The sequence below is a fragment of the Cyprinodon tularosa genome, unplaced genomic scaffold (assembly GCF_016077235.1).
Source record: "Cyprinodon tularosa strain WSP-4 unplaced genomic scaffold, ASM1607723v1 ctg124, whole genome shotgun sequence".
Classification (NCBI taxonomy): domain Eukaryota; kingdom Metazoa; phylum Chordata; class Actinopteri; order Cyprinodontiformes; family Cyprinodontidae; genus Cyprinodon; species Cyprinodon tularosa.
In genome coordinates, this window is record NW_024038048.1 from 448,641 (window position 1) to 466,916 (window position 18,276).

The 18,276-nt window shown below is 36.4% G+C and overlaps 2 protein-coding genes across 2 annotated transcripts; both read right to left on the reverse strand.

The window, feature by feature from the left end:
* Positions 1–1,409: 1,409 nt before the first annotated feature.
* vsig10l (V-set and immunoglobulin domain containing 10 like) lies at positions 1,410–9,155 on the reverse strand. Its single transcript, XM_038276321.1, has 12 exons — positions 8,941–9,155; positions 8,434–8,763; positions 7,591–7,863; positions 7,243–7,509; positions 6,849–7,091; positions 6,465–6,746; positions 5,074–5,166; positions 4,472–4,696; positions 4,263–4,382; positions 3,997–4,037; positions 2,542–2,628; positions 1,410–2,443 (listed from the first exon to the last, which is right to left on the reverse strand). The coding sequence occupies exons 1-12, from the start codon at positions 9,011–9,013 to the stop codon at positions 2,369–2,371; spliced, it is 2,109 nt and encodes a 702-aa protein (XP_038132249.1). The 5' UTR covers positions 9,014–9,155; the 3' UTR covers positions 1,410–2,368.
* A 1,264-nt stretch (positions 9,156–10,419) lies between these two features.
* etfb (electron transfer flavoprotein subunit beta) lies at positions 10,420–17,735 on the reverse strand. The gene is made up of 7 exons (XM_038276322.1): positions 17,578–17,735; positions 15,628–15,786; positions 14,715–14,873; positions 14,548–14,610; positions 13,252–13,410; positions 11,114–11,329; positions 10,420–11,027 (listed from the first exon to the last, which is right to left on the reverse strand). Exons 1-6 carry the CDS (start codon positions 17,629–17,631, stop codon positions 11,159–11,161), a joined length of 765 nt encoding a protein of 254 aa, XP_038132250.1. The 5' UTR covers positions 17,632–17,735; the 3' UTR covers positions 10,420–11,027; positions 11,114–11,158.
* Between the last annotated feature and the right edge of the window lie 541 nt (positions 17,736–18,276).

Here is an 18,276-nt window from a genome sequence, read left to right on the forward strand (position 1 = left end):
AGCAATTAGGCTATTACAAATGTTGGATCATTGTAATACCAAAAAAGGTTTTTTTTATTAAACATTTTATTAGTGGATACATTGTACATGTCATTTACTTGTGTGAAATAAAAAAAAATCTGATACAAAAACAACAGCTTGTCGGACAACAACTGACAAGGGCCAAAAATGTCACACTGCAACCAATAACAGTGAATTAATGACTTGACTAGAGATGAAACAAATGCGAGTGAAAGTACATAATCCAATCATTTCTTCATATGTCACATCTGCTTGAATTCAATAGTTAATAACCACTGCAAAACCGTACAGAAGTAGCTACTTGCCCCATTTGAGATTCCTGGTTCAAATGATTGCATACGTTTTAAGACTCTAGCCTGTTTAACGCCCATTCATACAAATCTGGTGTGTGTCATCAAGGAGCAACCTAAAACATGCAAGACAGGGGTACAAGAGGAACAGGGTCAGGAACCACTGAAGAATAGAAAACAGAATACTTAAGGTCAGGGATATTCAACTCCATTTCCCCAGAGGCCGGGTGCTGGAACTTTTAGATTTTTCCCCTCGCTTTAGAATAGGGTTAGCGTTGCAGATGTTTATACTTCAGCAAAAGCCTGTCATCACCAGCAATCAATTGAAATGACATGTACTGAGGGGGATTTAGCCAAGAGCTTCCAAATTTCCCTTTGGGATTAATAGAGCATTTTTTATTTAATTATTATTGAATAAACGTGAATGGCACAGCCTCTGCCCTCCAACAGAAAAGGAAAGCAGTTATTGCTATTGCAACACAATGATGCCCCGTGTGTGGCTGTAACTCTGTCCCACAGTGTGACATAAAATCAAACATTTGCCTCTTTCTTAAAACAAAACTTTTTTGGAATTAATTATGTTTTATTCTTATACCTAACTTGGAATGCTATTTCCGTGTGATGAGGATGCAGAAAACCAGCAGAACTTACATTTGGAGGAACGAGTTTCCTCCTTCACTAGTTCACTTTAACAATACTGCCAAATTCCAGCGAGCCTGCTCTGATAAATGGTCTACTGGCCCTACCCACTATGGGCTTTGGGACAATTCTTAATATGGCGCACCCTCTGAGTGAACGCACAAATGAAAGGTTAGTGCTTATTGTTTGTATTTAAGGACCAGGTTGTGATTCAGCCATCATTTTCTGAACATTACAGAAAACATCTGTTTCACTGATGGCCTCAAAGGGTTGCTCAGCAAAATTCAAGTCCATGAGCTCCATCAGGCTTGCTTACTTATTTTATTTATCAATCTATAGCCTAACATACAGTGTGTATGTATACTATGTATACATATATACAAAGTCTATGTCATGATTTCCATTTTTTATAACTTGTATTTTTTATTACTTTTGTCATTTTCCTGGCTTTTTTTTACCCTTCTATCTTTAACTGAAGGATGCGTAAAGTTTCAAGCACAAACACAGACAAAAAAAGGCAGTGGGTACTCAACCGCATTGAGTAAAATTGCAACTTTAGAGAAAAAACGTCTTTAATATTGAGGGGCAAGATTTGAATCCTAGGTTCTCTGGGAAGGGAGTCAGACCTTAATGAAATCTGTGTGCAAGATATAATGACTTGCCGTGGTGACTCCTGCACAGAGGAGCAGCGAAAGGGACTTGTGAGCACTTTTCAGGACATTCAAATTCTCCAGATGGAAAGGACAAAGATAAAATGATAAAAGTAGTAAAATCATTAAAAATATAATTACTTCCACCAATGGCAGATTTAAGATTATATGATTCAATTTTGCAAAACATTCATTGGATAGGAAATGTAACTATGGCTGAGCCAAGTTGAACTTGTCCTGGATACATCTATGGTTGTGGATTTTATGCTCATGAGAAAACCATTAAAGTTGTAGTATAAACACAAGGACATGGTCTTGCAAAACTAGATTTGTTAATTTAAGTCACAGCTGAAATATTTAGCCATTAAGGTTTAACATGTCCCTGCATTATTCTAACAGCACAGTTTACATCTGTTGAAATCCTGCTTTTGAGTGTAAAACTGTCTGGTTGGCATCCTCCTCAGCTTGAAATAAAATTTCTGCATCTGATTTTTTGCTATTAGCTTTCCCAGAGACACTTGTGTCAGTAGCTCTAGCCCAGGTAGCTGCTCTCTGTTGACTTGTTCCTCCTACATATTGTTGTTCACTTACAGACTCAGTTATTTTAATGATTTTCTTTTAATAGATAATAAAAGTTCATTATGATTCCCTTCATTAGAAATGTTAACAAAAAATAGGATTAAAAAAAAACAGTCTAATGAAGACACTTGACCTAAGTACTATGATAAAATAAAGTCAGTTTTATACACATCTACTGTACTTTTAAGTTTAAACTGTTGTTGCAACTCTGACTGGGGGAGGTGGGACAAACGTTGGAAGAGTCCCAGATCTCTCTGAGGGAGTCTGGAATAAAAGTAAAAAAACAAAGGTCAATTTTAATCTGATTAGTAGATTTCATATTATACAATTTGTATAATATAATTTTGCATTAGTAAAACTACCTGGTGCAACCTATTGTAGTCAGGTGGAGACCTAAGCCCTGCATTCAGCATTTTGTGTGGAGCAGAGTTGGTCTGGATGTTTTTCACCTGAGAAGGACAAATATATTAGAATAGTGTCAATCAGTAGATAAAGAAACAGAAATTTATACAAAATGTTCTAAGGCTGGCAAATTAATCGCCTTGATGCTGCAACTTCTAATTCAAGGTTTTACAAGATGGTCATGAAAATGTTTTGACACAAGTTTATATGCAGACTTTAAAAAAAATATGTCTCTCTCTCTCTCTATATATATATATATATATATATATATATATATATATATATATATATATATATATATATATATATATATATATATATATATCCCAATTTTAACTTTTAATTCAGCATGAATTACTAAACGACACTAAACTACACTAAACAGATACAATTTAATCAGATCATACGCAGATGGATTAGTCTTCATTAATTCTTTACACCAAGCATGCATGCAATGACAGTGAAGAAAAAACTCCCTTTTAACAGGAAAAAAACCCAAGAGAATGAGGCTCAGTGTGAGCGGCCACTGCCGAGGCTGACAGGGGTTCAAGGTGATGGAAGCGAACATACAAAAAGAAGCAGTTATACAAAAGGTGACTGTTAACCAGCTCTGCAGGTGGCCACCATCCAGGAATGACACAGTCAAGCATAAAAGCTTTGAGCAATCCCCAATGTTAAGAGAGCAGTTACAGTAAGTCATATGCCCAACTACCCCTCTGAAGGCCTCCTACCCGGAGTCCATGATACTACAGCTCTCAAGGGGGGATTCATGCAAACACAAAAGGCATGACCCATAAAATTCAAGGAATTTATGTGCCTATGAATTTATGTGCCTGGAAAAAGAAATTTTTGTTGTGAACAGGTGAAGAAATGGATGAATTGCAAAGCTGGACACGCAGGAAAATGAGTCAGCTGACTGTAAATGGGAGATGACGCGGTCTGCTCATGCGCTCTTTGTTATCAGCCCAAGCCTTACTGTTGACCGAGTATTAGATTTGGTGCGGCTCGGTTCCAAAGGATTGGTGTAAATATAGTAAGAGAAACAGGACTACAATGTAAAAAAAGCCAAACTCCAAAATGTATACAAAAAAATGGTGTTTATGGCAGCAGCCCGGCTGACATCTCTTTCCAGGACGAAGTCACAGTCAAACAGGAACAAACCAGATGAAACTACTATGACAAGAAAAAGCTGAGAGATACATGTTTATGAGTGCAACTAACAAATACTGTAGAATTTGGGAATAGGAAAAGAATGAAGAAGGTTGATGAAAAGTGGTTCCTATGTCTTCCAGCAGTCTAAACCTATAGCAGCTTCAATATAGAAAATAGCTCAGGATAAGGTAGGAGAAAGGTAGCACCATTAGGCTATCCGTTTACTTATATTCATTTATGAACAAAAAATAAATACATCAAACCTTCTCAACTGCTCTGGAGACTGGATATCTTGTCTGACGACCTACAGGGGAAAAAAACAAACAGGACACATGATGACGTGCTTCAAGTATGATTCTGGTGTTTCAATCCAACAACTTAAAATGCAAAGACTAAGTATATAAGGTGATGTTGTTAAAATGAATTAATTCTTATTGTGCTTTGTGCCCGGACCACGTTACATAGGAAAGTAAAACTGATCCATAACAACAGAATATGAATAGAAAACATGATTCCTAAATTCACCTACTTTTTTTCTTGTGAAGGTAGAATATTAGAACAATGAGGCCTATTATTAGGAATAGGGTCAGAATGCTGCATGGAATTCCAGCTGCTATACCAGCAATGGCAGGCCCACTCAGCCCTTCACCTAAAGTCAGTCAGAAAGCCATTAGTAGTTTAAATAACACAAACTGATATTAACCTAATTTTAGTCTCTGACAAAAGAGATTCCCCTACCTGGACCAATCCTGTGAACCTCAGATGGCTCTCCATCAGTTAGTCGAGCTTTGGGAATAATTCGAAACCTGTAGGTCAAGTCGGGATCAAGGAAAAATATGTCTGCACTCCTAGCAGATCCAGGTTTCTGTTGAATTATGCGGTATTCATTTGAGTTGCCCTTCGTCATGGCATTTTTCTCATTATTGCTCAGAAGATCTGGTCCTTTCATTTGGATGTCAAAACCTTTGATAAAAGAAAATGTTAGACTTTATTGCACCAGAGCCTTTAGCAGTAATAAAGCTCCAGATTTCAGTCAATCTATGAAGCAATCTAGTCTGTGGTAATAAGTACATAGATATTTGCTTTTCCAAGCACTTCTGCTCTAAGATGTTTTCCCAAAATACAGTTTTGCTCAGCTGACAGGTTTGAACATTACTCAGTGTTTACACCCCTATATTCTTTGAACAGTTTCTATGTTCAACATTTAGTCTGCATTCTTCCTGAGCACTTTCTGCTTAGGCCTACAGTTTCTGCTTTTTCCTAAGAAATTTGTCTGGGAAAAGGACTCAGCCCAGAACTTTCCAAATTTACTTAAAAACTCCACGTTATTTCTGCTTTACCTGTAACAATAGATGTAGGTGGGACCTCCCAGGTCAATGTGATGATTGACCCATCTTGATTAGGGAACAAACTAGAATCTGAGATAGACGGGCCTGAAAAGGGACAGAGGGAGAAAGGGAGTTAATGGGATATAAAGACTGGAGAGCTTTGTTTAAAGGAAAGCACTCCTTAGCTCCCTCACTAAGGGACCATTGTGCCCCTTTAGTAATGCAAGTCATGCTGGCAAATAAAGGTAAATGGAATGGAGCTCTCAAACTTCTGTAAACCAGAGGTATTGACTATTGTAAAATCATGTAAGAAAAAGTAATGATGTACAAAAATTCCTTTAAATTTAAATGGATTACACATAAAATAGCAATTCTCAAAATGTTGGTAAAGACACTCCTCAATAAGCAAGAAAAACATTCTAGACTCACATTTTTATATGAAATCTGTTAGACTGTATAATTTTTTCTAAAATATAGTTTGTTTTTGCTTCTACTTTTAACATTTTTGCAAGCTGTTTTCTCTTTTAACTAATGGCATGTTTTAAAGTCTGTATACTCCAGCTAAGACTAATCGATTACTAAATTAGTTAATAATTATGTTAATAAGTGGTTCATCATGATCAATGGGGATAATTGGTTCAGTCCTATTTATAGTAGTCATTTAGTCAATGAACAAACTACGTAAGGCCCATTTGAATAGTAGTTTTTCAGTTTAATTAGTTAGCCATAATTCTTCTGATATGAGTGTCTTAACTGCATATTCTCTCCTGAGTATACTCTAGTTTTTTATTATTATTTTTTTTTTCAAAATCTAATAAAACAAATAACTTACTACAAAAGGGCATCATGTTCAGTTTATGGTACAATATGCTTTAATTTTTTTACCTGTATATAAATTGAGGCTGTAAAACATTTACATGCCATTTCAGATCAAGTATTAATCCACATGACAAGTACTGCATCATAAAACAGATCTGAATTTAAAGGTTAAAAGATTTAAAATGGGCACTTTGAGATCCAACAAAAACCCTCTTCAGCAAAGATGATTTTGTTTTTTAAGATGCAATATCATAAAAATCTTTAGTAACTTTTCATAATTTCTCCTAGAATTTTAATGAAACAAAGCCTGATCTAAAGAACATAACGATGGATCTGTCAAACACTGTGAATCAAAGAGATTTCACACATTGCATGTTTAAAAGAGGGGGGCCAAATGTTTACTTTTTTCTGCATAGAAAACTTTCCTTAGGTAAGCTAAGAACAAACAAAAGGTCACTTTTATAAAAACTCTTGCCAATTGGAGAAGTCTTACTAAATAACAGACAGTTCAGCCTATCAAACCAGATTATAGTGAATTTTTAAAGCACTTCTAAAGTACAGACATAACCTGTATGCTGCTTTACCTTGCAGTTGGATCTGCTTTTTCTGACTGCCCAGTGGATTACGACAAGTACAGGTGAAATTTGGTGTAAGCAGGAAAGTGGAGATGTTATAACTTCGAATCTTCAGTTGTGTGGTATTACTGCTGATCTGGTATGGGGTCCCGTTGATGACCTCCTCACCTCCTCTAGACCATGAAACCACAGCCTGAGGGGATGCATCACTGACACAGTAGATGGTAACTGCAATTTGTCCATCAGGGTCAACAGTGTTTTTTACAGCTGGGAGGAAATTCATGGGACGACCTGTTAAGCAAGCAGATTCTTGTTAGGGTTGTGTTCAATGTTAAAGCGCATTTTGACTGACTGTTCTTTTTTCCAAACAAAAGGAAGGACAATAAATATTACTTGCTGTAACGCTGCAAGTTTTATGTTCTATTGGATGCTCTGCATTGCAAACAACAGTTTTCTCATCAAAGCTACTGGCATCAGTGACAGTAAGACTGAAGATTCCTGCTCCAGTGCTTGTGGTGCTTAAGTGGGGAAAAGTCAGCTGGGCATTTGGTGTTCCCCCTGCCCACCTGCACTGATACTGCAGATCAGTATTGTTCACAGACAACACCGAGCACGTTGGATCACCCAATGGCCTCTCTGTTACGGGAATAAAAATTAAACGCTCTTAATCACAGATTCATATAATAATTAAAGCATTTTTTAAGGTACTTCAACTATTAAAACCACTTTAGCTTTAATTAAGAAATAAATGACATATTTACATAAAATTAGAAGTTTTTCCACGTACCATAGACAGTTATAGTCACATTCTTCTCCCGCTTCTTTCCACTCAACTCATTGAGCACAGAGCATGTATAAACACCTCCCTGATTGGTCTGCACATTGGTTAAATTTAGGATTCCTTGGTGAAATTCTGAAAGAGTTTGACCCCCAAAGACCCACTCAGCAGCAGGCTGTGGGAAGCCTTCAGCATTGCAGGAGATAATCACGGAGTCCCCAACTTCATAGAAAGGCTGAGCTGGCAGTGCCTCAATTATAGGTTCATCCGGTCCATCTACAACAAAATATATTGTCCAGAAAAATGGAGGGATACACTAACAGCTTTAAGAAGGTATTGGTAAATTATGAATCTTACAGAGAACAGTCACATTCTTCTGAGCCGTTGCATTGCTGAAAGGGTTCATCAGTAACACAGAGTATGACCCGATGTCACTCCGATTAGGTCCACGTATTACAAGGCTGCCTCCCTCTATCAAATAGTGCGAGCCATTTTCCAGTTTTCTTCCATTAAAGCTCCAGATCTCCTGCCCAACAACACCTTGAAGCATGCTATATTGTAAGGTGAACCGCTCAGCTCCCTCCTGGGGAAAATCAGTCTGTGTGCTCAGAGTCACGACCTGGATCACCTCTGTAGACAAAATGTTTTTGGATTGAATAAACTTTCCAACTGTGTTCATATTTCAACATTTAAGGCTGTGAGTGTTGATAATTGGGGCATAAAACTACTTCAAAACTAACATTTTTATTCTTATTAATTGATAGCAAGTCACAAAATGCCAAAGAATTTGGCTTTTTACAGTGTGTTGTATCCTTTCATGTATTAATGGAAATTTCAGCAGGAAAAATTAGTCAAGAAGGATAGCTGCAGCCTTAAGAGGATTGTAAAGTGAAATTCATTAAAAACTTTTGGGGAGAGATGAACTGCGGTTTAAAGTTAGTCCTCTTATAAAAAAAAAAAAAAAAAAAAACACACACACAGATATTGTCTTATTTTGCATGCAACTTTTTGAAGCCTCAGAAAAACATTGCTTCATAATTGTCCAAAGGTTTTCTAACCAGATTGGTTTAAATTAATTTATTAAGCTATATAATCTGTTTATAGACGGGTCTGTTTCGCATGATATTGCCAAAATCCCGCTGAAGACCACATATAGTCAAGCATATTTAGTGCAACACATCTCCACATTCCTTTGCTCACCATATATCCTGAGATTGAAGGTCATGGATACTTTTCCCAGTCCAGACTTTGTCATATTAACAGTATAAATGCCACTGAAGTGCTTTGGCACATTTGTAAAGGTAAGGGATCCATCCTTTTCAATACTGAGTACATCCCTGCTGTCATCCACTATGTCTGGAGGAAAATTGGCGTTTATAGTCCATGTCCCCACAGTTAAAGATCCATTAAACCAGATAACCACTGGATCAGTTGCTCCACTGAAGGACACAGCCAGAGTCACGTTGCTGCCAGCTAAAACATTCACCAGGGTTGGACCAACTGGAGACACCACTAGTTGGCTTTTAATACCTGCTGGGATGAATTCAAGTTAGTTCAAATTGTGAAACAATGTATCCATTTTACCTGCTTTCATTAGAAATTAATAGAAATTTTATTTAGTTATAAAAAATAAAACTAAAAAAAGAATTCACAGCAGCATTGTCCTTTTAAAAAATAAAAATGTTCCCTACAGAACCACAGGCTCACCTTGAAATGCTGAGAATGATAAAACAATCAGGACCAGAGCGCTTAAATTCTGAAACCATTCCAGCTGCTTCATCTCAGACGAACAGAAGAATTTACCAGCTTATTGGCAGTTTGGAGACAATTTAATTATTGCCCCGTTAGATCCAGTGCGTGAAGAAGAAGCGTCAGGTAGCAGTGAGGTGCGCAGGTTCCGGTGCGCACGAGCGGCGCCTCGTGAGGAGCTCACCTGTGCTGTCAAAGCCCTGATTGTTCCATGGGGGCCACGCCCCCTCCTTACGTTAAACACAGGGGGCTTTATATCCCCAATTTCAGCAGGAAAGTATGTGAATAGATGACGCTGGCTTTTCTTTGCCATTTGTTACCTGTTGATCTAGTGCTTTGTGGCTAAAAGGCATCTCTCCATCTATAAATATAAATATCAGTGTATTAAGGTTCTCTTGTGTTCAACAATAGGAAAGCATTCAACAAATATATGTTTGAGCTCACTTTTGGAAAATACAAGAACCAAATGAAAGTGTTCGGGTCGAGTAACTGTAGGTCCATCAGTCCCCACCAACTTTATTACAAAGCTACACCCTTGGTTTTAACATTTTCTTCTGTTTAAAAGGGAAACCCCTCAGTTACCGTTTTTCATTACTCCTGCCTCAGCCTACTCATCTAACAATAGCTCTAGAACATTAGTTTCCTTTAATATTATAATGAAAATATTCAATGATAACTGGTCTCAGTTACTTCACCTATAACTTTGCAATAATGCTTTACGATAAAAGAATAATTACACATTTAAAATTATGTATTTTTAAGGGCCATTAGAGCAACCTCTACCAGCTCCCTCTAGTGGTAAGCATAAAAAAATACAAAATAAATTTTCCAACTTTAATGGACCTCACAGTTTAGACCAAATTTAAAGGTATATTCAGAGTGAATAATCAAAATAAGTGGTACTCCTAATTGTCAATCATTATGGTGATATGTTTAAGGCTGTCCTACGTCCTTGTCCCCATTTTTACTTACCGGTGGGGAGTCTGATAAAGTAGAAAAATTGCAAATCTTCATTTGGAAAGTAAGCTTGTATTAGCAATGCGAACAGCAACTTTTAAACAGAGCGTGTACGAGGAAAAATTAGCTTGTGCACGTTTAATTGGCGTTCCTTCTTGGGAGCGGGCAAAGGGTTGTGCATGTGCATTTTTTTAAACAGTGGAGAGGGTGGGTCTTTTAAAAAAATTTGCAAAAATCCTCTGCTACACCTTTAAACAATGTTCTTTGAAGACTATATGTTATTTTTGACATCACCCTTGCCCCCCCTTAATTTTCTTATCATGTTTGGTTGGTATAAATGCTTTTTCCTGCAGTGATGCATGGATTAAACAAAACAATAGTAATAAAATATATATATATATATATATCATACACAAGTTTAAATAATGCATTAGAAGTTAAACAAAAAATGAGTACCAAAAAAAATAACAGACACTGCTCTTAATATGGAAAAGACTGGCTGCTTTATTGTCACTGTGATATTCTGTACAACCAGAAAATTGAGGCGCTTATGGTAAAATTCTGAATTATAATCTCTCCCTTCCTCTACTGAGACACATTGTCCAGCCATTCCCATAGTCACATATCCATTTACTTTGCAGATTAGCAATTGTAATGAGAATGATCCTAAAAGACATAATTTCTACATACATAGATTAATATTTACAAAATACAATTTACACCTCTGAAAATGTATGACTACATTAGGAGATAAAAGCTGTATGTAAAGCCTCTATAAGATGCTTCTTAACAGTTCTTACAATTAGCAATCTAAAAAGTATGATTATTCAAATTTCACTCACTGCATAAAGTATATTAACATTGGAGTTAAATGAGACAAAATTAGTATTTATGGTAAAATGTACATTGAAAAAAATATCTTTTGGGATAGTTTGACTGCAGGACAGTGTGTCTCAGTGACCATCTTCAACTGTTGGTACCAAACTGCACATTCTCAGAAACAACAGTCTCAAACAGAAGGACAAGACTGATACATAAACTCATTTGGTGGGTGTGTGTATGCAGTACAGTCCTAATTCTTTAGAAACCTGCAACGAGAAAAGAAAAGGTAGACATGAAGAGCCAGAATTTCACAAGTTTCAACTTTCTCTATAAAAAAAAAGTAGACACCTACCACTCTGCTCGGTTGTGTGCTCCTGTCCTCTTGATCTTCTAGGCTCTATACCTTTCCTGCATCCTTTAGTTTTCCCACCAGGTCTTCAACTGTCTCCACTTTCATCCCTGCCTCCCTCTGTGGGGGCTCGTCAACCCTCAGCACCTCCAACCGTGATGTAAGATCCACACCCAGGTCTGCAGGCTTAACATTGGCAATCTTTTTCTTCTTTGCTTTCTGAAAAAAAGAAGGAAAAAAAAGTGTATTTGTTTAGATGGAGGTAAGTGATATCTGACAATTTTCATTGAGATTTTCCACAATCTACAAACATTAATATTATTCAGTATGGTGTGGTTTTTTTAACCAGTTTTCAAGAGAGAATAACTACGAAAACAGCTGAAATGTTAATGGGGTGTAGGCATCTGCTAACTTCTTCGTCTTAAACACATGCAAATGTTTACATACACACAGAGCAGCTCTTTAACAAAGGCCCAAAGTGATTTGGATTTCAGCAGGCTGCACATGTAAACCTTGGTTTGCTTGTGTGCCTGCTTCGATACGTAGATCATATTTTAATGATCAAACTGCGTAGATTCATGGGTGGAGGATTTACAAATGTAAACAATTACCATGTGCTAAGTGATTTTCAAAATTTGAAACTCTGCTGCAGTTTTTGCATCGTTTTTAGCACTTCTTAAAGTGAGGTCCAACATTTCTGCAGTCATTGTTTCCACAAAGGAGCCATTGCTACAATGCCAGAGCATGAAGAGATTAGAAACAAAAGAAAAATTAAATAACATCTGCACAGAAATCTTGGCAGATCACCTACAACATACCCACATAATGAAAGCACAAAAATATTTTAAAAAAATAACTATTGCACATGAAATTTAGTGCCCCTTATTTGTTAGATTTTAAGATGCAGATCTAAGAGTCTTTATTTTGTCTGTATTCTTTACAAAACAGCTAAGTTTAGTCAGATTAACAAGTAAGTTTCTTGTCACAGGACTGATTTAAGGTCCAGGTATTTACAGGGTAATTCTAACACATCTGTATGCTTTGATCTAAAGCATCCCATCACAGCTCTGGCTGTATGCAGCTCTATAATAGCTCTCCTGCTGAAGGATAAACCTTCCACACGGTTTCCTTGGCCATCAAGGTCCTCTTTGTTCTCTAATGCTGTCTAGCATTAAAGGGGTTACAAAAGAGGTCAAAGTGGCAGATAAAGCAAAAACAAAATGCAATTTCAAATAGGACTTGAAAATACAAGTTGAAAAAGAAAATGGAAATGGAATAAGGAATAGCATTTTTAAATGTATGATTAGGAAAGGTATTTATGATAAGATTTATGATTTTTTTTTCTAATATCCATTTGGAAATAGGATTTGAAAATACATCCTAAAATTCCTGAATTTTTATAATGGAACAATTAATATAATTTACAATTCCTCTTTAATAATTCAATTTGAAATGTCTAAAATGCTTTTCAAATTTGATTTCTATTTGCGTGACTTAAATATAAAATTTGGAATGACTGGTTTTCTTTTTCAGAGACTTTCTAGAGTCTAGGTCCTCCATAATCTGGTATCTGGCCAATCAATGCTCAAAACTGATGTTTCTGAATTGTCTTAGGAATGAAAAAGTTATATCCGGTGTATATAATTTTTTTTTTTTTCTAGTATTTATTGTCATTACTCTGTCACAAGTAGAGCGCAACAAAATTCCCTCTCTATATTTAATCCATCCCCTTGGGGAGCATCGGATTGCTATTTGCGGCGCCCGGGGAGCAGTGTGGGGTTAAGGGTCTTTTGCTCAGGGACCAAAAGTGGCAGTCTGTGGGAGTGGGTTTCGAACTCACAACCTCTGGATTCCACGCTCTATGCCCTATATTTACGAAAACAGCTGAATTTATAGCGAGATTAAATTACATACAGTTCTGAATTAGTTGAATGGAAAAGAATAGCACATTTTTCAGGGTTTAATTTGTTAAAATGTTAAATAGAGTGTGTTGTTTTAATTCTACATTATGTGCCACAATAACTTGGACAATCCCATAAAATGCTAGTAATGTTAAAAGGATCTTACTACTCAACAAGTGGTGGGCAGTCTTTGCATGGTTTGGGATTCTGCATTTGTGAGCACAACTTCCTGCTACCTACCATGATATTAGGCAGGGTGGCATATCTGGGGGTGTTGAGTCGGAGGTCTGCGGTCAGCACTGCCGGTGTGTTGATCCTAATAGTTTCCAGCCCACCGTCGATTTCTCTGACCACCTTAATCTGATTTTCTTCCAGTGACACTTCTGATGCAAAGGTACCCTGAAGAAGGAGTAACAATATTAAAAACAGTGCATGTTGAAAACAGAGATACCTGTGTTTTAATAAAAAAAAAGTCCTGTAACTAGAAAAGCTGTTTACTGTGTTCCACCTGCTGGTCAATAGATAGAACTACAAGACTACATACAATACAGTATTACTTGAAAAAAACTAGTTGCTAATTAGCAGAGGTGTCAATTAACAGAGTAGAAATACTTTGTTACCTTACTTAAGAAGAATCTTTGGCTATTTATACTTTACTAGACTAATTATTTATTAGACAACTTTCTTACATTTTTTGAAGTTATCTCTAATTTCTACTCCTTACATTAAAAAAAAAGACTCCTTCATTTTCTTTCATTAAGGTGGTTTTTGTAATGGCCTGTTGGTATTTAACAAAAATCCAAAACCATAAAAATATTTTTTTTTCCCCAGACAATTTCTTTGAAGTTTAAGTCGGTGCTGCAGCAACTTGTTATTCTCCACACACCAAAATAAAAATAGCTTTTCAAGATAAATTTGACACCGTTACCATTACTTATAAAAACTAAGAAAATTAAGTCTAAGGAAGTTATCATCCAGAATTGTAGAAAATTTTCCTTAAATAGGGTAGTGCAGTAAAGCATCTGTCCTTAACATTTTTTCCTGCATTACTTTTAATCTTGTACTTTAGTTTTAAAAATGATATTTTTTCACTTTTACTTGAGTAAAAATCTTACGTTTATTCTACAAAAGTGTTTTTAAACAGTATGATTTGTACTTCTACTTGAGTAAGAAACAATAATCTCTGCTAGTTAGGGTAATCTAACATAAAAATTTCTAAATAACTGTAAATAATCTTGTTCGATCTTTGGATTTGTTTACAGTCCAAGTATTATGGCAATAAGTTATGATCCAACAAGGAAAGAAAATACAACAAGCAGAATGTTACACCATTCACTTTCAGCCTTTGACCAGCTGTGTTGATCGGAGCAGGAATGCTGTAGCTCTTACTGACCAGAGCCAGTCTCTTCTGAACATGATAAGGCGCTGTGAACATGCAACCCCCCCTGGTTATCAGCACGGCCAGAGCCCCCCTGTATTATTTTATCACAACAATAGAGACAGTCTTGTTTAAAATGTATTTCATTGGTTACAAACCTGAGGCCAGTCCAGTAAAGCAGCTGTCATCTGACCAGTCTGATTACAGTCGTCATCGATGGCCTATGAAAGAAATAATCATACGATAAATGAACCTGCTCTCAAAGTAGCTGTACATGTTCAAACATTATTTAAATAAATGTAGAACTTTGATTTGCTTCTTTCACCTGTTTGCCAAGGATTATAAGTTGAGCTTCCTCCTTCTTAGCCAAAGCAGCCAGGATTTTAGAAACCTGCAGAGGTCCAAGATTTTCATAATCTTTCCCACTCACTTCCACATGAATGCCGCGGTCAGCTCCCATGGCCAGAGCAGTACGAATGGTCTCCTGTGAAGAGGAGACATAATTACTTTTCAATAATTATGTCCTTGCAACTTTATCACACACAATATATCAAATCTTCTTATTAATGCAAATTTCCCTTTTAACCATATTTTATAAAATAGGATCGTAGCTATTAAGAAACCAGAATGTCATATAGGCATATAAAAAAATTAAACAAATTCTGATGTTTCCCAATCCTTATTTTATTGTAGCACGGACTAAGGAACTATAAACAAATCGTTTTGTAAGTAAAAAGTATTTTTACCTACTTACTGAATTGCAATATTAAACATCTTAAAATTAATTTCAGAATAACAAAAAAGATTGAAAAAAATCAGTTTCAATGCACAATACAGTAGAATATGCAATATTATGAGCTTTACCCCTTTCCTGTGTAGGATATGTACACTTGGACTAAAAGAGTCTCCTTTTTATTTAGAAATACAATTAAAAAGGAAAAATGCTACCCGTAAATATGAAATATTTCTCATGTCTTTAACACTTTTGGCCAAATTTATGAAGAGCCTTTGTGAAGGGCCTTAAGCCTTCATACTACGTAATTCCCTCCATCGTCACCCGAAAACAGTTGCCTTGCAGCCATCCTCACTCAATGTGCGCAGGACCCCTATGTCACTTTCTCTTTAATTTCACCAATTTGCACCAGGTTCTATTGGTCTGATGCTTAAAATTCTGATACAATATAGTGAGGTAGAGGTTGTGTTCAGGATGGATGAAGTTTTTTTTTTTTTTTTATCACCTGTGATTGCTGTGGCCCACAGCTGACAGCCACAACCTCCTTAATGAGCTTCTTCTCCTTCAGTTTAACTGCTTCCTCCACAGCGATCTCACAGAAGGGGTTCATCGAGTGCTTCACGCCATCCGTCACCACGCCACTGTTGTCGGGCTTTACACGAATCTGAAGAGAAACAAACCAGAGGAGAGTGACTGAAGGGCAGCCAGGTAGCAGGAGCAGTCCACCAAATCTACTTTCATTTGATCAAGCAGAAAACGGAAGATTTCACATCTGCACCTTGAGCTCCATGATTTATAGACCTCAACTAAATAATAAGTGACTGATTACAATAGAATAGCTTCTTAATGTTTATGCATTGGACTGCAACATGCAACAGCAAATAGGAGCTTTGTTCTCTGAAGTATTAAGATGAACACTATTGTTATTTTAGAAAGGCGTTGCAGGGGTAAAATATTAATATCTAGATAAATATAGAGTACTTTTACATCTAGAAGTTGTTTTTTCCCCCCTTCCTGAGTAATAGATAACCTACTATTTAAAGGACTACATTTGGTATACCATAGTTATGCACAGTTTGGCTTCATTTATACCTTTGTTCCATGATCTGAAGGACATTATTGTATTTAAACATTCTCAGCTATGCAGAAAAGTAGCTCTGTAGCGTTTGGATATTTAGTTTACTATTAGATTTTTATTGTAAATTATGCAGAGTTGAAAAAAAACAAAAAAACACTTATGTTGTTGTTTACAGTACCCAAGGCTAAAGTGGAATAGGCCAAATCTGTTACTGGTAGGTCAGAGATTAACAAATGTAATGATGATTGGATGTGTGATCAGTGAATCTTGAATTCATGCAGTTATTCTACCCAACGTTTACTTTTTTTTGATAACAAAACATCTTAGTTGCAGCCTTGATTTTACCACCTGTATGTTAAAAAAAAAAAGGCCTAACTCTCCCTAGGGGTCGCACAATGGCAGCCCAATGCTCCCCAAAAGGATGGGTTAAATGCAGAGGTAAATTTCTCCAATGTGAGATCAATAAAATTCAATGATCTTTATTCTAAGACATACCTGTGCTGCAATAAAAGGCAAGTGGCATCAAATATGACAGAGGGCCTGAATGCATAGTGCCTGAATACTTGGACATTAGTTTGTTGCAATCCAAGCAGTACTTACTAATATTACTACTAGCAGTACTAATAGCCATATAGATACTCAGAAATTCTGATTAAACTACCTTTGCTTGATATTCTGTAGCTTTGGCTGAGGTGCTATAGAACCTTGTATATTGTTTGGTACAAATCTAAGTTGCATAGAACAAAACACAATTTCTATATTGGGTATTACAATTTCAATGTACTAGCAAATAATGGTTTCATTCTAAAGAAAGAAAATTAAACTTAAGTGCATTTTCCAAACATATTTGATCGTCTAGTCCATCTGCACAGATCCAGTACTCGCAGGTGCAAATATACTGCAGAGATCCTGTTGGGGGCAGCTGAGACAGGAGTGTTCTTGTATGAACTTCATGTAACTGATAGTACATTTTGGCTTTGCTCAACTGATCAGACTCCAGGAAAAAGATTAATAAACAATACAACAATATTCTATTAATACGCGACACCCCTGTTTATCACTAGTATTTTCTTAGTGACTGTATATTTTTAAAAACCTAGACCGCAGCCTGTGAAGACCAACCATACAGCCAGGCAAAGGTTACACAACAACAAAGAAAAAACTGAACCTGAAGAGCATTGCTGCGTCTTTAATCAATGTAACGTGTGTTGCAATCACATTGAGCATATGACCTTTACAGCACATTATAAGTTAAACGTATAAAATGTATGAACAGTCGGCTAATATTAGCTTTAAAAGCCAGCAGCCCATGAATAAACCACTCAAAATACAATTAAAGGAAATTGTATCAGCTTAAAATAGAAACCTATGTCTTACCTTAACTGCATAATCGATGACACGCTTTACTCCAACAAGAACACGGCCCGACATTGTGATTTAAAACGCTTAAAGATCACAAACTGCCACCAATACAGTCACCGCAGTGAACCTTCAACCAAGGAGGACGAGTCGGAATTTTTTGAGGGTGAAACAACCAGCGATTAAGACACCGCCTACCATTTCAGCCAATCACAGGCAACTACTGAACTACGTCTTTGGTGCTGATTGGCTAAAATTCGATGACAGATGTTGCTAAATTAATCGGAACAGTGCTGCAAAATAATTCACTCTTGGATTAATAAAACAGCGATATATTTTACTTTTGTAAGGGGAATAATTTGGCAATGCGCGCTATCAAAAATAAATACTAAAAGTTCATCGAATTTTAAAGTACTGAAACTGTTTTTAATAGACATTTTTTTGCGGTGCTCATTCATATATGTTGTTAAGGAAACAAAAAGAAGAAAGGTTCCGCTTTATGTAGGGCAAAGTTCATGATTAGATTCACTGTGATGGAAGTTAAATTAGAAACAATTAAAACGAGATATATGTATCTGATTCAAATATACTGGAACAATGTATGTATTGGATGCATTGAATATACTTCAAGCATCTTTTCCTCCTTTGTGCGCCTTCTGTTGTTTATAAGAGCCAAATTTCTCCATTGTGAGATCAATACATTTCTGTTCTGTTCTC